The sequence below is a fragment of the Triturus cristatus genome, chromosome 9 (assembly GCF_964204655.1).
Source record: "Triturus cristatus chromosome 9, aTriCri1.1, whole genome shotgun sequence".
NCBI lineage: Eukaryota > Metazoa > Chordata > Amphibia > Caudata > Salamandridae > Triturus > Triturus cristatus.
In genome coordinates, this window is record NC_140592.1 from 861,460,760 (window position 1) to 861,485,160 (window position 24,401).

General features: G+C 51.2%; 1 protein-coding gene across 1 annotated transcript in view; it reads right to left on the minus strand.

The window, feature by feature from the left end:
• Positions 1-13,323: 13,323 nt before the first annotated feature.
• Positions 13,324-24,401, minus strand: part of DYNC1H1 (dynein cytoplasmic 1 heavy chain 1) — a 1,397,843-nt gene continuing 1,386,765 nt past the window's right edge. Inside the window, exon 78 of the mRNA XM_085626346.1 lies at positions 13,324-13,751. Coding sequence (XP_085482472.1) covers positions 13,623-13,751 — 129 coding nt within the window. The 3' untranslated portion in view covers positions 13,324-13,622. The remainder of the gene's footprint in view (positions 13,752-24,401) is intronic.

Consider the following 24,401-nt stretch of genomic DNA (forward strand, 5'->3'; position numbering starts at 1 on the left):
GCGAAGATGGGACATCCTTTTACCCTGCCTTCTGTTTGCTTACAGAGAGGTCCCACAAAAGGGGGTTGGCTACAGCCCTTTTAAGCTTTTGTTTGGGCATCCTGTAAGAGGACCCCTATGTTTAGTAAGGGAAGGATGGGAGAGACCTCTCAGACAACCCAAACTTGATATAGTGGACTATGTACTTGGTCTCCGCTCCAGGATGGCAGAGTATATGAAGAAGGCTTCTAAAAACCTTGAGGCAAGCCAAGAACTCCAAAAAGCTTGGCATGACCAAAAGGCTGTGCTGACTGTTTACCAGCCAGGGCAGAAAGTGTGGGTGTTGGAGCCAGTGGCCCCAGCAGCACTCCAAGACAAATGGTCTGGACCCCACACTATTGTTGAGAAAAAGGGAGAAGTCACCTACTTGGTGGACCTTGGGACTCCCAGAAGCCCCCACAGGGTGCTTCATGTCAACAGATTGAAGGCATATGTTGACAGGGCAGACATGGGCTTACTCATGGCTACAGATGAGGGGCAGGAGGAAGAGAGTGACCCTCTCCCAGACCGGTTGACTCGGAACCCTGATGATGGCTCAGTTGATGGTGTGGTCTTTTCTGACAGCCTCACTGTCCATCAGCAACAGGACTGCAGGCAAGTTCTGCAATCCTGCAGACATATGTTCTCTCTGACCCCAAGTCAGACAAACTGGTGCACCCATGAGGTGGACACTGGTGACAGTCTGCCTGTGAAGAGTAAAATCTACAGGCAACCTGACCATGTCAGGGACTGCATAAAAGTTGAGGTACAAAAGATGTTGGAGCTGGGAGTCATTGAACCTTCAGAGAGCCCTTGGGCTAGTCCTGTAGTTCTTGTGCCAAAACCTCACACCCAAGATGGTAAGAGAGAGATGAGGTTTTGCGTGGACTACAGAGGTCTCAATGCTGTCACTGGGACAGATGCCCACCCAATACCTAGGGCAGATGAGCTCATTGACAGACTGGCAGCTGCTAAGTTTTTGAGCACATTTGACCTGACAGCAGGCTACTGGCAAATCAGACTAGCTGAGAATGCAAAGGCCAAAACTGCTTTCTCGACCACAGGAGGACATTATCAATTTGTGGTAATGCCCTTTGTTTTGAAGAATGCACCTGCCACTTTCCAAAGGTTGGTGAATCAAGTCCTTACTGGGTTGGATGACTACTGTGCAGCTCATCTTGATGATATTGCTGTCTTTAGCTCCACCTGGGAGGATCACCTGGTCCACCTGAGGAATGTTTTAGAGGCCCTGCAAAAGGCAGGCCTCACTATCAAGGCCACTAAGTGCCAGATAGGGCAGAGCAAGGTTGTATACCTGGGCCACCTAGTTGGTGGGGGTCAGGTTCAACCATTGGAGAGCAAGATCCAGACCATAAAGGACTGGACTCCTCCAACTACCCAGACTCAGGTCAGAGCTTTCTTGGGCCTGACTGGGTACTACAGAAAGTTTGTTAAGAACTATGGGTCCATAGTGACACCACTTAATGACTTGACCTCCAAGAAGATGCCAAAGAAAGTTCAGTGGACAGTAAGCTGTCAAAAAGCATTTGATGACCTGAAGCAGCCCATGTGCAGTGCACCTATTCTGAAAAGTCCAGACTACTCCAAAGAGTTTATTGTCCAGACAGATGCTTCTGAGTTGGGTGTGGGAGCTGTTCTTTCACAACTTAATATAGATGGTCAAGACCAGCCCATTGCTTTTATAAGTAGAAGGCTGACCCCTAGAGAGAAACGTTGGTCAGTTATTGAGAGGGAGGCCTTTGCTGTGGTTTGGGCCCTGAAGAAGCTGAGGCCATACTTGTTTGGCACTCACTTCAAGATTCAGACAGACCATAAGCCCCTCTTGTGGCTAAATCAGATGAAGGGTGAAAATCCCAAACTTCTTAGGTGGTCCATTTCCCTACAGGGGATGGACTTCACAGTGGTACATAGACCTGGGACTGACCATGCCAATGCAGATGGACTCTCCAGATATTTCCACTTAGAACATGAAGACTCAACTGGTCAAGGTTAATTTAATGTCCCTAAGTTTGGGGGGGGGGGGGGGGGGTTGTGTAGGAGAGTAGGGTCTGCTTTCTATGTTCACCCCCACTTTTTGCTTTTGCTTTACTGGTTTTCGACTTAGATGTGGCTGTGGGCCTGCTAATCAGACCCACAGCCCTGCTGTTCTCTCTCTAAATTAATACTATGTACTTTAGGTGCATAACCCATTTGGATAGCATCACCTTATTGGCCCCTGTATAGTGTACCTTAGGTACCCACGGCATAGGTGTACCCTAGGCCTACCAGGGGCTGCAGCATGTATTATGCCACCCCTGGCCTGGCCTTCCATTATGACACAACTGGCTGATCACTCAGCTGGGGCAAGGTCGTGTAATCACCCCTTGCTTAGGTGTAGTATTCCTATACCTACCTTATATATAGACACATGTGTACCTATCAGCCACTCCTATAGCAGGCCTTAACAATCCTGGAGGCAGAGTGCTTGGTAACATGCGAGATAGTGCTCTAGCATGAGCTGAGCCTGGCTGCAGCTTTCGGAACCATGTCCTTATAGCTGTTCTATGATATAGCCTACCATATACTCTTAAAGTGCCTTAAAATCTTAGACGGTTATGGTAACTATGGTTTGGCTTTATCAAAACATGTCGTGTAAGGTGTCTAACACTGTGGAATAATACCCCCCCATGCCATTTCTGGACATGAGGATATTATCCCTCCCTTCTAGAGGGAGAAGACATGTTGAAACAGACTTACCCGGTTTAAGTTAACCAGAGCCCCAGCATCACAAAATGGATGCTGCTGCCACGACAAAAAGTCTGACCTCCTGCTGCTGGGAGTGATCCCGGCACAGGAGGCTTGGACAATAGGTTTCCTGCCTTGGGAGGTGCGAGCACCACCCCAGACAGGCCTTAGTGTATTGGGGCAGGGAGGGATGAAAGAAACGAGACACTGCCTGGGGCACACACGGTGTCCCATGCATAGTCCAGTTCAAACCGGTGCTGGGGCACTCCAGCCCCAGTCCTGGCGCGAAACTGGACAAAGGGAAGGGGGTGTAACCACCCCCCTCCCAGGTCCCACCCATAAGGCGTGACCTAGCAGGCAACCCAGCCCCCCAGATTAGTGTAAGTGTGGTAGCTGGGCCCCAGGAGATTAGATTATCCTGAACCTGCAACTTGAACAGAAACTCTGGACCTTCGACATTCGACGAAAGAAGAAGACTGAAGAATCTCCCTTGTGGCCAAGGAGTGGCTACCCTGTGCAAACAGGCACCATCAAGAGACTTACCCTTTGCTGTGCTGAAGTTCTACGAGGGACCGACTGCAGCGCCCGACCAGAGCCTTGACTTCCAGACTTCTCCGACCCTGATCCACATCCACAGCCGAGCTGAGATCCGTGGAGGCGACGAGAGACGTGGGACCGGCTACCTGGGGAAAGTGGCGAGTATCTTCCAGCGCAGCTTCTGAGGCACCCTCGAAGTTGTGCACCGGGGATTGAGAAGCCCCAACCCCAAGCACCATCTGCACCGAAGATCAGCCCCCCACACTCCACGAGTCCTGCGTGGGGCCCTTCTGCATTTTCCTGCTTGCCGCGTCTGTCCGGTTGCTTGCCCGTTGGCTAGCGGCCTTTGCGACGACACACCTTTGAATTTCCACTGCTGGTTTGGCTCCTCCAGACTGGCTCCTGCTCCTCTGCAAAAGAGAACCACCCCAGACCTTCCTGGTCTGCACCAGAAGCAAGTCCTCCATTCTTCGTGGGTTCCTCTTGCCAAGGCTTGGTGAGTCCTAGTTCGACTTCGACGCTGCCGACAGCAAGAGCCTTCGTGGGACAGCTCGCCTCCTGGTCCTGGTCGTCCTCGACGTCTCCTAGTACCCGTGGCTGCTGCGACAAGCTTCACCTCCTCACGACATCGCCTGGTTCCTTCCTGGTTCCACGTGGTCGCTGGCTAGTGACCCAGACTCTGTCCCTTCTGCTTGCAGGTATCCTTCCTTCTTGATCCCGGCCTTGGGATCCACCGGACACTCTTCACTGACTGCCTGTCAGCAACTTACCTTCAGGCATCCATAGAAGTCCACGACGAAACCCGACGCAAGTTCACACCTATGCACCCGCAACCCGTGGGCTAGGTAACTTGGGTACTTCGGTGCTCACAAGGGTACTGACTATCCTAGGGTCTAATTTCCGAGTCTCGACTTTCTAGCTATACCAGAAGTGTACTAAAACTGCTTATTTCTAACTGCTAGTGATTCTATCGACTTTTACGCATTACGCGTGAGTGTTTCCACACTGCACCTGAATCCCGTGGGCCTCCCACTTCCGAACTGTTGGTAGGGTAGTGTAGCCCCAGCGATTCCCTTAGCCTAGGCCTATTCTATTTCCATGACAGTGGTCCTTATACCACTTCTTTAGTATATGGTTTGCGTGTCCCCTAGGGCCTAACTGTATTACTTACCTGTGTGACTGAATGTATGCTTGAATAAGACTGTGTTGTACTTACCTCGAATCTCATAAAGAGTGCTGAGGGTTTGACTAGAATAAATACACTATTTTATATATATATCTGTTGTGGTGTCCTTTCATTTGGTATTCAAGGGATTATATATGGTATAACAGCTGGCTTCACATGCCATTCAGAGTTTAGCCTAAGACTGCTCTTGTCCATGCTACCACTAGGATAGCTGGTCTATAAGGTTGACTTTACAACCAATCACCATAAGGGTTGTTTGGACTGATATAAGGTGTACACTAGAACTAGTGACATCATACATCAGGCCAACTTCTCACAAACCTCTGTTAGGAATACTGCACAGGAGCGTACCAAGCCTTCCTTGGAGGAAGTAGCTACACAACAGCTAGCAAATACCCCACATAGGGTAAGTCTTAAAACCGGCAAGGGAGCTTCCTCTGGAGCCAGGCTCACAGACAGGGGGCTGAAAAGAAGGCAGAACCAGCTGATCAGCTGTACCGACCAAAGGCAAACATGGCGGAGCACCGCCCAGACCATCTGGGAATTACGTCATGAACCCAGGGTCCAAATAAAGAAGGCAACTCTGCCTATCAAGTAAAAGCAACATAAAGTCACACAACATAAAGTCACACAACATGTGACAAAGACAGGCCACAAGAGCGAAAAAGCCAGACCGTAAGAGCCAGCAAATCAAGGGTGACCAGACATGATGCAGGAGACCGCTGAAACAGCGTGACAGTCAAAAAGGTCCACACCATTGAATGACAGATCTTGAAGAGCGACCCGAACGTTGTCGAAAAAACGACAATCTCGCAGCCATGCATGGCAGCGCAAAGCAACTGACCGAGCCATTGCTCTACCAACAAAGTCGGTAGCGTCCAGAGCCGATCGAATGGAAAATTGCGCCAGTCCCCGGCCATCAAGAATAAGACGATGCAAGTCAGCTCGGGCCTTTCTGGGAAAGAAGGAAGAAGGAGCTAAACCAAGTCCGAAAGGGCAGAGGAATCATGTGTTTAAGGCACGGATGTCCGCACTGGCAGAGGCAAAAATGTGGCGCCCACATGTTGCCAGCCACCGAGACTCCCTAGTGGGAGGGAACCAGACCCTGAGCTCAAGGGTGAAGGGACAAGCAGACTGGATCGCCTTGGGCCGGGCGATGCCGGCGAGCAATGGCTCGATCAACAGGGTCACCAGAGGAAGGCCGTGCCAGGTACCAAGCATGATATCAAACTAAGACCCACCAAGGGGCAGCAAAGGCTCCAACCCACCAAGGGGCAGCAAAGGCTCCACATCCACAGGCTCCATGTGGAGGAGATCTAGCAAACGATCAGCGGGAAGGTAAACCCCAGGGGGCTGCAAGCGGAGAATACCCGCAGCCCTGCAAATAGCCCTCACGAAGGCCACGCTAGCCTCTGTCACCATTGTGGGAGGCGACAACATACAGTTGGTAGGGGACGATTGGAGGCTAACTCGTTCACTAGAGAATAAAGGTGGAGCATCCTGGGGTTGATCCAAAGGCCAAGTAACACTAGGCACCTGCACCAAGGGGCTCTGAAACGACCCTGAGCACGGTGAGCCCAGAGGGGCTCATCCTCCTGTAACAGAGGAGCCGCAGGCACCCGGGACCGGCATCGACCTGCAGAGGGGAGTTGATCCGGGCGCAGATGGATGGCGACTCGACCTCCACCTGCGGGGAGGAAGGAAATCGACAGGGCGTCGAACTCTGCACCGCAGCAAACGTCAGCACAGGAAGCTGCACCGGGCTATGCTTTGACTGGACGGACTGGGATGCCCCTCCGGGAAGTGTCCCGTCAATGTCATATCAACTCCAGAACCGGAGTCGAAGCACGCAGCCGGCACAGAGGACCAATCTGCCGGCGATGATCCGACATGAGTGCCTTCCTCCTCCGTGGGCCCCGAAGGTGTACCAGGGAGAGGGGGTGACCCAAAGAAAGCCTGGAGATCCTTTGAATAGGCCTCCATTTGGGTTCTAGTAGCACCGACACCAGGGAAGACTAGGCGCCTGTGCTCGGCAAAGACAGAGAGCAGCAGGCCCAAGCGGCACGTTCACAGGAGGACGACCTACGTGACTTCCGCTGGTGCTTACCTGTCACCGAACGACATCCGTGGGAACGACCCCGTGAGCGGGCCCGATCCCGAGAGGGAGAGCGGCGGCATGAAGGTGCAGGACCAGACATCCGTGCGGCCAGCAGATTCCTACGACGCTCGTAGAGGGACTTTGCTTTCATCTGTTAACAGGCGTCGCATTCTTCAGAGTCGTGGTGCACCTCCAGGCACCACATACATATCGCGTGCGGATCCGTGACAGACATTTGCTGTTTTGCAGGTCTCACACGCCTTGAAGCCCAAAGGCATCGAACACTGTCCCGCAACATCTAAAATGCCTGAAAAACAGGCCAAGGAACCGCTGGTTTCCCAGGATCCTCTTTGGAAAAGAAGAAAACCAACGTCAGCGTGCCGGGAGGGGCATACATGGCTCTGCTGACGTCACATCTGTGGACGACGTCAGGGTGGAGCCGTGCGGCGCCGCCCCCGGCGACAGAGGTGCTGCTTCAGAAGGTTTTCCGGATCCAGTCTCGCGCCTGGGGATATTTTAAGTTAAGGAATCTGCGGCTAGATGTCTCTATCAGATCTCGCCTCCAAATCCTCGTTCTTCGCCTGAATAACCGCCAGCACTTTTTTCATATTCAGGGTTTTATTGGAGACAGTATGCAGATCATCTTCAGCCGTAGAGACCCTTTGCTCAACCTCACCCAGCCTGGTGCCCTGTTTGCCATATCATCCATTTGTAGATTTAAAGGGTCAATCTTTTCGTCGATCGACTGAAGGCTATGCTGCATCGCCAGGAGCGTGGTGTCCAGAATAGGGGCAGGTTCTGATGGGGCGTTTGCCTCAGAGCCCGAAGCGTGCTTAGATTGTGATCCTCCCGGCTCGCGCATCTCGAATGTGAGGCTGGGCTGCGTTTTATTAGTTTTGCCCACTGTGGCTGGCACCCCTGTGGCACAGGCAGCGCCCGCTCGCCACAACCCAGTCAGGCCTCCACAGTGTGCAGCACACCTTTGGGGCGCTAAGTTGTTAAATGTGCTTCGCTAATATCCATTATCTTCCGATGTGGACACCACCACTGGCCCAGTAGCGACTGTCCGGCCCCACCGGCCTCCGCAGCAGTCAGCACGCCCAAATATGGGACGAGACATACACCACCACAATCCCTTTGTACCTGGCAGGAAAGTGTTAACCTGAAGCGCCCACGCTCAATCGCGTGCTGCTGGGCCCGCAAAGTCAGATATCAGTCTATCGGGAGCCGAGGCGCCACAAGTGCAGTCCATAATCCCAGCGGCACCCCACCAGCTCGCCTCACCTCCGGTGTAATGTTGGGAGTCTAGGCCCAACAGCCCTCCAACACAGCAGGTGGTATTGCCGGGGGCCACCACCGCCAGTTGCTCACAGCTTTTCACCACCACAGACCACGTATTTCGGGCGGTTAGCTTCTTTGCTGTTCACTCGGCCCGCTCAGCCGCGCCGAGGCTACAACAGCGAGCGGGAATGAACGCAGTCCTGAGCCGCAGCCACCATGTTGTTTTTTTCTAAGGCCGCTCCGCTGCATAGCAATGCTCGGCGCGTCACAGCCTTTGCAGGACCGCAAGCTACTTTATTCGGGTACGGGGCCCCTTACTGTAATGATGCCTCGCTATATGTGGCTGTTATTCGCCTCGTTTCTCAGGATTGTGGATCGGCCGGCAGAGCTGCACTAATGTGAGCCATCTTGCCGTGCGCCCTCTAGCGTCCCCCTCGAGTTCCCTAATTGAAACATTCCTGTGTAGAGAGCCAGTCTCCTCTCCATATGAATTAGGAATAAGAGGGGCCGCCGGCAAAGACTCTACAGGGTGCAGGGTAGATGCACAGGCCTTCCCTTTGCGCCTTGGACCGATGACTGGTGTTGTCAGGGTTATAAGTCTGTCTGTTCCTGGGGTGAATCCCCTGTGATCTTTCTCATGATTCCCCCCCCCCAAGGGCCCCTATCCTGGGGAGGCGCCACCAAACTACTACAGGTGGGGGGCCCAAGGGAAGGGGGCATATGGGGTTCCCCGGTCCATTGAGTGCCTCCTCTCAAGTTCTATTTCCTTGGACATGGTCCCCAAGCCCGATTGAAGAAAACCTATGGACGGACACACAGGTAGCGGTGGACAGAGGTTTGGTGATGGTGGGGGGAGGGGGATTACTTTCTGCCCATTGTTGCAACACCTTTCAACATCATTTGGCCCACTTCACCAACTGGGTAGCAAAAGAACTAAGCCAAGCAGGGACATCAATATGGCAATACCTTGATCTTGACCTCATTCTGGGTAGAGTGTCACAGCATAGCCGATAACCTCAAAACTGCTCATTAAGGGAAGAGCCAAAGGGGGTGGCCCACCCAGCCTCTTCATAATGCTCTTGGCCCGGCCTTCGCCCTTGCCGGGGTTTCCACCTCAGGGGGTCAGAAACAGGTCTGTGTGGCAGGCTGGTACAGACCAGTCAGCTGGACATGAGGGAGTTGTTCGTTTTTCAGGGGCCCTTTCTAAAATGCCCTCTGAGTGCATTCTGTAATAAATGCAACACTGGCATCAGTGTGGGTTTATTATGCAGAGAAGTTTGATACCACACTACTTAGCATTCGGTAAAGCCATCATGGAGTGTTGGAGTTCATAATGACAAACTCCCCAGCTCATGGACTTAGTTTGGCTCCACTGCACTTACAATTCCTGTGAATGGTACAGACACTGTAGGGGCACATTTCTCATGCAGCTGTGCCCTCACCTGTGGTATAGTGCACCCTGCCTTGGGGCTGTAAGGCCTGTTAGAGGGGTTTCTTACCTATGCCACTGGCAGTGGTTGGTGCGTTTGGCACACAGAGATGTGTGCCATGGTTTCTGTTAGGTTTTGTCTGCAGCAGAACACAGCCTGCAATGGCAGTGTGTATGTGTTTGCTGAGGGGCCTCTGAGGGTGGCACAATACATGCTACAGCCCCTAGAGACCCTCTCTGGTCACAAGGCCTTTGGTACCACTGGTACCTTTCACAAGGGACTTACATGGGAGCTAGAGTTGTGCAATTGTGGAAACAAAGGTACAGTTTTGGAGAAGAACACAGGCACTGGGACCCCGATTGGCAGGGACCCAGTGCACAGTCAAAGTGCATCAGATATCAGGCAAAAAGTGGGGGGGTTACTGTAGGAGAGTAGGGTCTGCTTTCTATGTTCACCCCCACTTTTTGCTTTTGCTTTACTGGTTTTCGACTTAGATGTGGCTGTGGGCCTGCTAATCAGACCCACAGCCCTGCTGTTCTCTCTCTAAATTAATACTATGTACTTTAGGTGCATAACCCATTTGGATAGGATCACCTTATTGGCCCCTGTACAGTGTACCCTAGGTACCCAGGGCATAGGTGTACCCTAGGCCTACCAGGGGCTGCAGCATGTATTGTGCCACCCCTGGCCTGGCCTTCCATTTTGACACAACTGGCTGATCACTCAGCTGGGGCAAGGTCGTGTAATCACCCCTTGCTTAGGTGTAGTATTCCTATACCTAACTTACATATAGACACATGTGTACCTATCAGTCACTCCTATGGCAGGCCTTGACAATCCTGGAGGCAGAGTGCTTGGTAACATGTGAGATGGTGCTCTAGCATGAGCTGAGCCTGTCTGCAGCTTTCGGAACCTTGTCCTTATAGCTGTTCTATGATATAGCCTACCATATACTCTTAAAGTGCCTTATAATCTTAGACGGTTATGGTAACTATGGTTTGGCTTTATCAAAACATGTCGTGTAAGGTGTCTAACACTCGGGAATAATACCCCCATGCCATTTCTGGACATGAGAATATTATTCCCCCCTTCTAGAGGGAAAGACATGTTAAAATCATACTTCAACTGTTAGCCTCTGACCAAAGCCTCAGCATCACAAAATGGATGCTGCTGCCACGACACAAGTCTGACCTCCTGCAGCTGGGAGTGATCCCAGCCAGGGAGGCCTGGACAATAGGTTTCCTGCTTGGGGAGGTGCTAGCACCTCCCCAGACAGCCTTTAGTGTATTGGGGCACGGTGGGCTGAAAGGAATGAGACATGCCTGGGGCACACAAGGTGTTCCTTGCATAGTCCAGTTCAAACCGGCGCTGGGGCACTCCAGCCCCAGCTCTGGCGCGAAACTGGACAAAGGGAAGTGGGTGTAACCACCCCCTCCCAGGTCCCACCCATAAGGCGTGACCTAGCAGGTATCCCAGCCCCCCAGATTAGTATAAGAGTGGGAGTTGGGCCTCAAGACTTTAGATTATCCTGAACCTGCAAAACTGAACAGAAACTCTGGACCTTCGACATTCGACGAAAGAAGAAGACTGAAGAATCTCCCTTGTAGCCAAGGAGTGGCTACCCTGTGCAAACAGGCACCATCAAGAGACTACCCTTTGCTTTGTGAAACGTTCGACGAGGAACCGACTGCAGAGCCCGACCAGAGCCTTGATTTCCAGACTTCTCCGACCCTCATCCACATCTGCAGCAGAGCTGAGATCCGTGGAGGCGACGAGCGACGTGGGACCGGCTACCTGGGAAAAGTGGCTAGTATCTTACAGCGCAGCTTCTGAGGTACCCTCGAAGTTGTGCACCGGGGATTGAGAAGCCCCAACCCCAAGCACCAACTGCACCGAAGATCAGCCCCCCACACTCCACGAGTCCTGCGTGGGGCCCTTCAGCATTTTCCTGCTTGCCGCGTCTGTCCGGTTGCTTGCCCGCTGGCTAGTAGCCTCTGTGACGACGCTCCCTGAAATCTTCTGCGCTGGTTTGGCTCCTCCAGACTGGCTCCCGCTTCTCTGCAAAGAAGAAGCACCCCAGACCTTCCTGGTCTGCACCAGAAGCAAGTCCTTTGTTCTTCGTGGGTTCCGCTTGCCAAGGCTTGGTGAGTCCTAGTCCAACTTCGACGCCGCCGACAGCAAGAGCCTTCGTGGGACAGCTCGCCTCCTGGTCCTGGTCGTCCTCGACGCTTCCTGGTCCTCCTGGCTGCAGCGACAAGCTTCACCTTCACCTGCAACTCTTCACGACATCGCCTGGTTCCTTCCTGGTTCCACGTGGTCACTGGCTAGTGACCTTGACTCTGTCCCCTCTGCTTGCAGGTTTCTTCTCTTCTTGATCCCAGCCTTGGGATCCACCGGACACTCCCCCCTGACTGCCTGTCAGCATCTTTCTTCAGGCATCCATAGGAGTCGACGACGAAAACGACGCATCTTCACCCCTATGCACCCGCAGCCTGTGGGCTAGGTAACTTGGGTACTCCGGTGCTCATCAGGATAGTGACTATCCTAGTGTCTAGTTTTCAAGTCTCAACTTCCTAGCTACTCCGGAAGTGTCCTAAATCTATCTATTTCTAAATTGTAACATTGCTATTGACTTTTACGCATTACGCGTGAGTGTTTCCACTCTGCACACGAATCCCGTGGGCCTCCCACTTCCTAACTAACGCTAGTGTAGTGTAGCCCCAGCGATTCCCTAGGCCTAGGCCTATTCTATTTCCGTGACAGTGGTTCTTATACCACTTATTTAGTATATGGTTTGCGTGGCCCCTAGGGCCTAACTGTATTACTTACCTGTGTGACTTACTGTATGCATTAATAAGACTGTGTTGTACTTACCTCTAAACTCATAAAGAGTGCTGAGGGTTTGCTTAGAATAAATACACTTTATTTTATATATATATCTGTTGTGGTGTCCTTTCATTTGGTATTCAAGGGATTATATATGGTATCACAGCTGGCTTCACATGCCCTTCAGAGTTTAGCCTAAGACTGCTCTTGTCCATGCTACCACTAGGATAGCTGGTCTATAAGGTTGACTTTACAACCAATCACCATAAGGGTATTTGGACTGATATAAGGTGTACACTAGAATTAGTGACATCATACATCAGGCCAACTTCTCACAGTTACCATGCAAAAAGAGGCACTTTCCTACACTTGGGGACTACGTGTAAAGTGCAGTAGTCTTGTTTTTAATGAAAGTGTATAGGCTGCAACACCCTCTGGGGTGAGAACTATGATTGCATAAATGTTGTGATTATAATTGTGTTACCTTGAGGGGCTATTTTAAAAGTGTGTATTTCATGCTAAAAGTAACTTTGACACAAATGACCTACACATACTTATACATATTATTTTGTGAATGCTTACATTAAGTAATGATGCTGACAACCACTCGTATGCCAAGTAAACACGTTTTATTGTGTTGCACGCTCATTCAAAGTGATATTCCATTATTGCATTTCTAATACAAGTGAATGTTCCGACGTGATTTGTTGCTCTAGACCTCCCTTTGGGAAAGGTAAGACTGATTACGCAATGTCATCAAAAAGCATTTCCATCAGCTTGTGTATATTTGTAAATTGCTGCATAGTATTAACTAGTGTGTGTGTGATAAATTTACTTTTTCAAAAGAAAAAGCACAAACTGGACAATCATTTATTGAGTGTTATTATTGGGTAACTGTGAATGTAGATTAGTAGCCCACATCACCTGGCTTGACTAAGCCTTGGACTGCTCTGCAGCGCAACCCTATGACAGTCAAGCGCTACAATGGAGTGTTTGGTTCCAAGTGGTAGGTAAGTGCAGACCCATTACTTGTGCAGACCACACAACTAATGACCCATTATCCTACATCAAGTATGTTGTTTTGAGTAAAAGAAGTATTTTAGCACCATCTGTGTTTTCCAACGAAGTGGTTTATGTACTAGATGAAAATTGAGACCCATGTTTTGAGACCATAATATCAAAGAAAAAGACAGAAGCACAAGTAATGCTGTAGGATGTTTACTTCTGTTAAAATGTGTGTCCTGTAACAGTACAGGTTAAGACAATATAAAACTTCAGTTCCTTTCCACCTCCATCTTTTAAATATCAACCATAATCAAATTCTCCCCCTTACTAAAAACCCAACTGTGTCTAAACATTCTTTCCTTGTTTGAAACATACACAGCCCTTCATACAACTTTACAGAAATCCATCTCCACTACAATTATAACCCAAGAGTGTTTTCAGGTAATGAGCAATAATAAAATTACACTCTTAGTTTATCAGACACAGACAATCTGTGTTACTCAGTGCACAGGATTGCAACACCACGTTCATAGAAACAGCGGGGATCTTCCTTAGTAGCGATTTCAAAATCAACTGTGAAAATCAGATCAGCACGCGTGAAGTTCAGATAAACAGGCAAAGTCACCTAAAAAATAAAAATATCACTATTATATAATGCAATTTTATTTCAATGCAAGTCTTGTATACTATCAACAATTAGTGTGGTTAGCAAGGCATGCTAGAATATCAGTTAATCATCTACAATGGTACCAAGAGTATCATAAGAGCAACTTATTTACATGGAACGACAGACATCAGGCATTGATAAGCAAGCAGGGCACCATGCTAAATATTGCACATGCTGCCTCTCCTAAGCACTTAGGTACTGATCCATTTCTTACTACTGACAACATTCCACTAGCCACTCCAGAATATCAGACCAGCTGTATTTTCTAGTAATCCAGAAGACCCTCTCCGTGAGGATTCCAAAGGACATGGTACAAACTATCAGGTTAAAATTGGAATCCTTCTTATGAAACAATAAAAACATGGGGTAGCCAGATTGTCCTTTTATGGGCCTGTAGGAAATGGTTTCCCCAAATATTGAAACTTATGCTTGGTTCAATTAAGACTCACCCCATAGTGGTCTGTATTGGACTTGCTAAACCCTGGCTGAAAGAGGAAGAAGAATACTTTTCAATTAATCTAGAACACCTGACTGATAGCCTCATAAGGCAGGCAAGCAAGGGGCTCCTCCCACATGACAACTGTTACCTTGCTTGATCATTGGAATTTAGTTACTCAGAGAGAAGAGAGTAACTAATTTATCGTTCCCCTGAACACCAAATGCATGCAACCTAGATTGTATACCAGACGTGATAGATGGATGTCTCAGTCTTTGTACATGACCCTGATGCTTAAAGATCTGTGTCAAGGGTAAAGTATGTGACCACGAATCCTGTATTACTCTAATCGATTTCATCCGAAATGCTCAATATCAACTAGCCAAGTTGCTATGTCGGATTAATTCCCCAGAAATAAAGGTCGAAGGTTTTGAGGATGACAATAATGAAGAAGTTACTTACCGTTGGTAACAATCTTTCAGGCAGATTTCCTACCTGCAGGTTCCTCACCTTTGAATAATCCCAGGTAGAGACTGGATCTAGAAAACGTTTGTGATTGCTCAGAATTTGGCAGGTGGTTTTTATTCCGTTGAGATGTTGTTATGATTAAGTCAGTGGAGTCCTAAAGAACAAGTTACTTACCTTTGGTAATGCCTTTTCTGGTAGAGACTAACTGCAGATTCCTCACTCTTTGAATAACTCACTGTATTCGGAAACTTTTGCACAGCAATATCTTTCAGAGTCCACAGGAGGTGTCGTACAACATCAATGTTCCTCATGCCGCTTAGTGTCGTGTAGCCATGACATTGGTTCCCGTATATATACAGACATCACCTGCTTCTGACAGTTTCTTTCTGTACTCGGTCTGTGCCAACAGACGTGGAGCCTTAAGAAACAATCATCAAAAGATTTGTGTGTGTAGATGTTTGGTATTGGAATTTAATTACATACATATTTTTATGAGACCAGCCCACAGTTCGGCGAGGTGAGGGGGAAGTTGGGGAATCTGCGGTTAGCGTCTCTACCAGAAAAGAAATGACTGAAGGCAAGTAACATGTTCTTCTGATAGAGACTAACCAGATTCCTTTACGTTTGAATAGATCCCAAAACAATACCTTCTAAGTGGTGGGTCTGTGGAATGGCTTAAACTACGAAATCTTGCAGAACCGATTGGGTGAAGTGTCCGTCTTGCCTGATAGGACTGTGCTGGTAATTGTGCTTAGTGAACGTGTGCAAGGATGTCCACATAGGGGGGCGTGGCCAACAGCCATAGAAGATGGATGCTTGCTAGCGTGGCTCCGGCACCCGCAATCCCTATCCCTGATCTATCCTGTCACTGATCCTGCCACGGGAGGCATATCCAAACGCACCAGTTCCTGGAGGGGGGGCCGAAACTCGGTGCGGTAGCCACCTGGCAAAGTGGGACGACCGCGGGCTGGCGTGATCTAGAGCCCGGACGGTAGGAGGCGTGTGGCCTGCGCACGAACCTCGCTGTACTCGGAGTGAGTGCTCCTCTGCTGGGGGAGAGATCCCGCCTGAGCGGTCGCATGTGTGACTTCGCCTTGTGGACCCCGGTGAGGCCCAACGTTGGAGCCGGCTGAGCTGGGGCCCAGCTTTCCCTTGTGAGGCGCAAGAAGTTGTGTGAGTGCTTCGGGGCTGCGACGTCCTTCACTATATTGTCTGTAACTAAGTGGCAGCTGCGCCAGGGACTGCCACAGGATCACAGTGACACACGGTGCACTGCTATCACCTCTGGCCGCTTGAAGCAACGGGTAAATGCCCTGGCATGACCATGGGAGGCGCAATGAGGAACTGATACAGGGCCCTGACGAAGGCCCACGTTGCTGGAGGTTATGAACCTTGCCAGAGGGCAGCAGTGTTCTGAGGGGGGAGGCGCTGCCCATATTTGCTTATTTTTATTTTGTCATGCAAAAGGACACTGAAACGATCCAATCAGAGACTGCAGCCCATTGGTCTCCCTCATCGAACAGCTGCAACACGGCGGAGGGGGGGGGGGGGGGGGGGGGTTAGAGGGAGGGGGGAGAATCCGGCAGGCCACGTAGTGTCCACTGCGGTAGGCGGCAGAGAGTACCCCCTAGCAGTGGTCCCAGCGACCATGAGTCTAAAATGGCGACCAACAAGGGAGGTCGAAATGTGCATCAACAAAAACATTTTTTGACAAATGTACATCTCTAAAGACACAAGAAGGGGGGCAACCAACTTTGGGTCCAGAACAAAACGATCAACAACAGGAGGGCGAACAAGAGCCACCCACCCTCCATGACGTATTAGCAGCCATTAATGGAGTCCGCACATCACTTGAGGGCCGTATTGACTCAGTTGTCACCAACATATCCCTCCTTAGGGCGAACCTACACAAAATGGACTCCCGGGTGAAAGAAGTAGAGGACGTCACACAAGAACTTGTCACTGATGCATCTGCGTTGGGAGGACAGGTTTCGGAACTACAACAAAAGACTGAGTTAATGGCGGCCCAGCTGGACGACTACGAAGGGAGGTCGCGGTGAAATAACGTCCGCATTTTAGGCGTGCCAGAGAGGGCGGAGGGGCCAGCAACGGATCTCTTTGTCGAAGAATTGGTGACCAAGTACTTAAAGCTTAAACACCTATCCAACTACTTCTCTATTGAGAGAGCCCACCGTGTACAGAGCGGTAAACCCAGGCAGCGGGCACCACCACGACCTATCCTGGTGAGAGTGTTTAACCGTTGTGATCAAGATCATATCCTTCAGACGGCCCGCTGTGCCCCTCCTTTCATATTTGAGAACAGTACAGTAGCCTTTTTGCCAGACTTTACTTCCAAAGTCCAAAAACAGAGGAGTTCCTTCTTGGAGGCAAAAATGGCTCTCAGGGAGCACGAGATCAAATATGCAATGCTGTTCCCTGCGGTATCCGGTTCCTGGGAAGGAAAAACACTGAATGTGCTCTCAGTATGTGTTCCCCTGCGTTGTAACACTCCACGCTGCAAGACCTTAGCAAATATATCCATGATCTCCCACTCGGCACATTAGTGATTGGGGGAGACTTCAATCTAACAGTAGATGGTACAGTGGATCACTTGCCCCCACGTAAAGATCCTGCTATTGGATCTAAACTGGACGAATTTTTATCGGCCATCAGCTTGGTCGGCGTATGGCGAAAACTTAACCCCACGACTGCACAATTCACCTTTCACTCCGGGGCCCATAAAAGCCAGTCACATATAGATTACTTGTTCACACATGCACAGGACATCCACAAATTCAGTGAATCTCGCTGCTTGGCACGGGGAATCTCAGACCACTCCCCCACTCTCACCAGGATAGCTATTGGCCCCCAACCTCTGTGCACGACCGGACCATAAACCCATGGGCGCTCAAAATACCACATATTAAGGCAGCATTAGTACAAGATGAAGAAGTTACTTACCTTCGGAAACGATATATCCGTAAGAAACATTAGTTAGTTAGATTCCTCACCTTAGAATATCCCCAGGCGTCAGGCTGGATCCGGAAGATTTGTCAGCAATACCCTTGCGCGTCGCTAGGCGTCGTCTGCGGCTCCGCGTCAGTCGTCGGCGTTGTGCGCCGGGATGACGTCGGAGTACTTTGACGCCGCCTTCACGCGCTGACGTCAGTTCTTGTACATAGCTTTCTGCTCCAGGAACGCAGAGCCATGCAAGAGACCGACACTGGTGCTAAAAAATTCTAGGGCCCTGAAAGGGATAACCTCAACCCTAGATATCGGTTCGCAGAACGGGGAGGATGGGTGGGTCGGTGAGGTGTCTAACTAACTAATGTTTCTTACAGATATATCGTTACCGAAGGTAAGTAACTTGTTCATCTGAAAGAAACACGTTAGTTGGATACCTCACCTTAGAATAGATACCCCAACAATACCGACCCAGGTGGTGGGTCTGCGAACCAAGATCACACCAGAAAGTCCTGGAGAACAGAACGGCCAAAGAAGGCGTCTCGCCGGACTTGGCTGTCCAGGCAATAATGTTTGGCAAACGTGTGCAGCGATGCCCACGTTGCTGCCTGACAAATGTCCTGCAACGGGACTCCCCGGCCCAGGACAGTTGTCGCCGCTGTGGCCCGAGTGGAATGGGTCCTCAGCCCTACAGGAGGTTCCTTTTTAGCTAAGGAGTAACAGCCCTTGATACACAAAACAACCCACGAGAGATGGTACGCTTGTGCACTGTGGGAGAGTAGGGTCTGCTTTCTATGTTCAACCCACTTTTTGCTTTTGCTTCAGTGGTTTTCGACTTAGATGTGGCTGTGGGCCTGCTAATCAGACCCACAGCCCAGCTGTTCTCTCTCTAAATTCCTACTATGTACTTTAGGTGCATAACCCAATTGGTAAGGGTCACCTTATTGGCCCCTGTCTAGTGTACCCTAGGTACCAAGGGCATAGGTGTACCCTAGGCCTACCAGGGGCTGCAGCATGTATTATGCCACACCTGGCCTGGCCTTCCATTATGACACAACTGGCTGATCGCTCAGCTGGGGCAAGGTCGTGTTATCACCCCTTGCTTAGGTGTAGCATTCCTATACCTACCTTATATATAGACACGTGTACCTATCAGCCACTCCTATGGCAGGCCTTAACAATCCTGGAGGCAGAGTGCTTGGTAACATGTGAGATGGTGCTCTAGCATGAGCTGAGCCTGTCTGCAGCTTTCGGAACCATGTCCTTATAGCTGTTCTATGATATAGCCTTCCATATACTCTCAAAGTACCTTATAATCTTAAACGATTATGGTAACTATGGTTTGGCTTTATCAAAACATGTCGTGTAAGGTGTCTAACACTTTGGAATAATACCCTCATACCATTTCTGGCAATGAGGATATTATTCCTCCCTTCTAGAGGGAGAAGACATGTTGAAACCTACTTACCCGGTTAAAGTTAACCAGAGCCCCAGCATCACAAAATGGATGCTGCTGCCACGACACAAGTCTGACCTCCTGCTGCTGGGAGTCCTTCCAGCGAGGGAGGCTTGGACAATAGGTTTCCTGCCTTGGGAGGTGCGAGCACCACCCCAGACAGGACTTAGTGTATTGGGGCAGGGAGGGATGAAAGAAACTAGACACTGCCTGGGGCACACAAGGTGTCCCATGCATAGTCCAGTTCAAACCGGCGCTGGGGCACTCCAGCTCCAGCTCTGGAGCGAAACTGGACAAAGGAAAGGGGGTGTAACCACTCCCCTTCCTGGTCCCACCCATAGGAGGGACCTTGCAGGTAGCCCAGTCCACTAGCCCAGTATATCAGTAGGCAGCTGAGCCCTGCAAAATTAGATTATCATGAATCTGCAACTTGAACAGAAACTCTGGAACGTCGACATTCGACCTCAGGAAGAAGACTGAATAATCTCCCTTGTGGCCAAGGCGTGACCGCCCTGGGCAACCAGGCACCATCCAGCGACCGCTGCTTGCTTTGCGACTGATCCTACGAGGGACGACTGCAGAGACTGACCAGCGCCGTGACTTCCAGACACACCTGAACCAGATCCACATCGACAGCAAAGCTGAGACCCGTGGAGGCGACGAGGGACGTGGGACCGGCGACTTGAGAAAAGTGGCTAGTAACTGACTAGCGCGACTTCTGAGGCTTCCTCGAGGCTGTGCTTGGGGAATTGAGAAGCGTCAATCCCGAGTACCATCTGCAAAGAAGATCAGCTCCCCACACTTCACGTGTTCTGTGTGGGGCCCTTCTGCACATGAGTTGCTCGACGTGTTGTCCGGTTGCTGGCCCGTTGGCTAGTGACCTCTGCGACGCCGAACCTTTGTTTCTATCTTGCTGGTCCGGCTCCTCCAGACTGGCACTCGCTCCTCTGTGAAAGAGAAGCACCCCAGACCTTTCTGGTCTGCACCAGAAGCAAGTCCTCCATTCTGCGTGTGTTCTGCTTGCCAAGGCTTGTTGGGTCCTAGCTCGACATCGACGCCGCCGACAGCAAGAGCCTTCGTGGGACAGCTCACCTCCTGGTCGTCCTCGACGCCTCCTGGTACCCGTGGCTGCTGCGACAAGCTTCACCTCTTCACCTGCATTTTCACAACATCGCCTGGTTCCTTCCTGGTTCCTTCCTGGCTCCTGGCTGGTGACCTAGACTTTGTCCCTTCTGCTTGCAGGTACCTTCCTTCTTGATCCCATCCTTGGGATCCACCGGACCCTCTTCACTGACTGCCTGTCAGCAACTTTCCTTCAGGCATCTATAGGAGTCAACGACGAAACCCGACGCAAGTTCACACCTATGCACCCGCAGCCCGTGGGCTAGGTAACTAGGTACTCACAGGGGTATTAACTATCCTAGGGTCTAGTTTCCAAGTCTCGATTTCCTAGTTACTCCAGAAGTGTCCTAGAACTGTTAATTTCTAATAACTACTATTTCTATCGACTTTTACGTATTACTCGTGAGTGTTCCCACTCTGCACCTGAATCCCGTGGGCCTCCCACTTCCTAACCTTTGGTAGTATAGTGTAGCCCCATCGATTCCCTAGGCCTAGGCCTATTCTGTGTTCGTGACAGTGGTTCTTATACCACTTACTTAGTATATGGTTTGCGTGGCCCCTAGGGCCTAACTGTATTACTTACCTGTGTGACTTAATGTATGCTTAAATAAGACTGTGTTGTACTTGCCTCTAATCTCATAAAGAGTGCTGAGGGTATTTTGACAAGAATAAATACATTCTATTTTTATATACATCTGTTGTGGTGTCCTTTCATTTAGTATTCAAGGGATTACAAATGGTATAACAGCTGGCTTCACATGCCATACAGAGTTTAGCCTAAGACTGCTCTTGTCCATGCTACCCCTAGGATAGCTGGTCTATAAGGTTGACTGTACAACCAATCACCATAAGGGTTGTTTGGACAGATACAGGGTGTACACTAGGATTAGTGACATCATATATCAGGCCAACTTCTCACATGGACCGCCCGCCACTTCTTAGCGCCCACGTAGCCAACAAAGAGTTGGTCGTTCAACCGGAACTGCTTGGTGCGGTCCAAATAAAAGGACAGTGCTCGTTTTGGGTCCAGACGGTGGAGCCTCGCTTCCTCTTTCGAGGGATGCGAAGGCGGAAGGAAGGTGGGCAACGTAACAGACTGCCCGATGTGAAAGGCAGTTACCACCTTAGGGAGAAAGGAAGGACGAGTCCTGAGAACAACTTTGTCCGGATGGACAGAAAGAAAAGGAGGCTTAGAAGAGAGAGCCTGGAGCTCACTCATTCGTCTAGCAGAGGTGATGGCAACCAGGAAAGCAGTCTTAAGCGTGAGAAGTCTAAGTGGACAATTATGAAGTGGCTCAAAGGGAGCGCACATCAGAAAGGTCAAGACAAGGTTCAAATCCCACTACGAAAGGGACAGGAGGAAGCATGTGAGTAATGCCCTTAAAGAATCGAGAAACAGGGGATTTGAAAAGAGAAGGCTGATCAGGAAGCTGTAAGAAAGCAGAAATAGCTGAAAGATATCCCTTAAGGGTGCCCAGAACAGAGCCCTGCTGGACCAGGGAAAGGAGAAAGAGGAGAACCTCAGAAAGAGGGGCAGAAAGCGGACAGCATGCCACAAATTTGTTCCACCTGCAGGCGTATACCGATTTTGTGGAGGGACGCCTGGCTGCCAGAATAACTGTACAGACTTCAGGAGGCAAGTCAAATGGTATGAACTGCCGCCGCTCAATCTCCACGCATGGAGGTGGAGGCTGGACAGGTTCGGGTGGAGGACCGTCCCTTGCTGCTGCGACAGAAGGCCCTCCTGAAGAGGCAGTCGTATCGGGGGATCGATCGACAGACTGAGTAGCTCGGGATACCAGTATCTTCGTGCCCCATCCGGAGCCACCAAGATGACTTGGGCCCGGTCGCGCCTGATCTTCTTCAGCACTCTGGGCAGAAGTGATATAGGCGGAAAGGCGGCTCCACTCGCGACGAAAGGCGTCCCCGAGCGAGTGCCGCCTTGAAAACTCCAACGTGCAGAACTGCTGACACTGAGCGTTCTCTTCGGTGGCGAATAGATCTAACCAAGGCTCTCCCCACTGCCGAAAGAGGCCTTGCGCCACGTCCAAGTTGAGACGCCATTCGTGATCCATCATGCACCGGCGGCTGAGTTTGTCTGCTCTGGCGTTCAGAGCCCGCCAGATGTTGAACCACCAGGGTGATGCCCTGATGTTCCAGCCATGTCCAGAGGTGCAGAGCCTCCTGACAAAGGGTCCACGACCCCACCCCGCCCTGTTTGTTGCAATACCACATGGTGGTGGTGTTGTCCGTAAAAACCTGCACTACACTTCCCCGGACAGACTTCAGTGCAAGTCGGATCGCTCTCAGCTCCAAAAGGTTGATATGGAGCCGAGACTCCGCCGGAGACCAGAGTCCTCTGATCTCCGCCTCTCCCATGTGGTCCCCCCCATCCCAGGAGGGACGCATCCGTCACCACTACATGCTCTGGTTGGGGTAGGGAGAGGGATCTGCCACTGACCCAATCGCGGTCCGTGAGCCACCACTGCAACTGCCTTGCAGTGCCCTCCGAGATCAAGACACGGTCGGACAGGTTGCCCCGATGTTGGGCCCACTGAAACTTCAGGTCCCACTGCTGAACCCGCATCCGCCACCTGGCGTGATGCACCAGCAGGATGCAGGAGGCCATCAGCCCCAGCACCAACCTGACGTAACCCAGGATAGAGGCCGAAATATGGGAATCAAGAGTCTGAATATCCCGGACCCGCTGTTCGGAGGATAGACCCAGAACTGCGCCGAGTCCAGAACCGCTCCGATGAAGAGGAGCTTTTGGGAGGGACTCAGATGCAACTTCGGCACATTGATGGAGAACCCCAGCTAATGCAGGAGGTCGGCCGTAGTCTGGAGGTGGGCGACGACTGCCTATTGCGAGCCCGCCTTCAGCAACCGGTCGTCGAAATAGGGGAAGACTGGAACCCCCAATCTGCGCAGATGAGCTGCGACCACCGCCATCACTTTCGTTAACACCCGAGGGGCACTGGTGAGGCCGAAGGGGAGCACGGTAAACTGAAAATGCTCCTGGCCCACCGTGAACCGCAGGTAACACTGGTGGGCCGGCAGGACGGGGATGTGGAAATAAGCGTCCTGCAAGTCCAACGCTACCATCCAGTCTCCAGGGTCTAGGGCAGCCAGAACCTGAGCTAAGGTGAGCATCTTCAACCTCTCCTTCCGGAGGAAGGCGTTGATGCTCCTGAGGTCCAAGATAGGGCGCAGGCCCCCTTTGCCCTTCTTGGGAACCATAAAGTAGTGGGAATAACTACCACGACATACTTCTGGACCAGGAACGCGTTAGATGGCCCCCTTGGCCAAGAGTGGCGAAACTTCCTCCCGTAGAAGATTCAAGTGATCTCCCGACATGCGGTGGCACTGCGGTGGCATGGCTGGAGGGGTCGCCTCGAAGGGGAGGGAGTAGCTCCTTCGGACGATTTGCAGCACCCACCTGTCCGACGTGATGGAACGCCAGTGGAGCAGGTGATGGCGAACTCTGCCTCCCACTGGCGTGGAATGGGCCTGAAAGCACGGACTAGGAGGGCTTTGAGGCGGATGCTGCTTGGGTAGATGTGGACGGACCAGCACGTTGTCCCCCTGTACCGCCTCGGCGGAATCCACGTCCGCGTGGAGGTTGGTTCTGTGGCTAGGGGGACGTGAGGGGGCGCCCCTTCCTTGGCCACGAAAGGGGCAAAAAGCGGAAGTTTGCGGGCGCGGGCCGAGAGGCCCAAGGACTTGGCCGTAGCCCGGGAGTCCTTAAAGCGCTCCAGCGCACTATCCGCTTTGTCGCCAAAAAGGCGACTGCCATCGAAGGGCATGTCCATGAGGATGCTCTAGACATCCCCAGAAAAACTCGTGGACCGCAGCCAGGCGTGGCGGCGAAGCGCCACTGTGGTCGACATTGCCCGACCCAGCGAGTCCGTAGTGTCCAGTCCACATCGGATAGCGTGCCGCGCTGCATCCCCGCCCCTCGGCAAGAGCCTGGGCGAGCCGTGTCCGGGCCTCCTCCGGACAGAGGTGCCGGGCCACGTTCCGGTCCACAGGAGGTACTGTGGAGGGCTTGGACCAGGTGCCCTTCAGAACGTCCACTAGTGCTTCATTAAACTGCAGCAGAGGCTCTGAGGAGCTTGCTGACGGTTGGAGCACTTCAGTGAGGAGGTTAGTCCTCACGGCT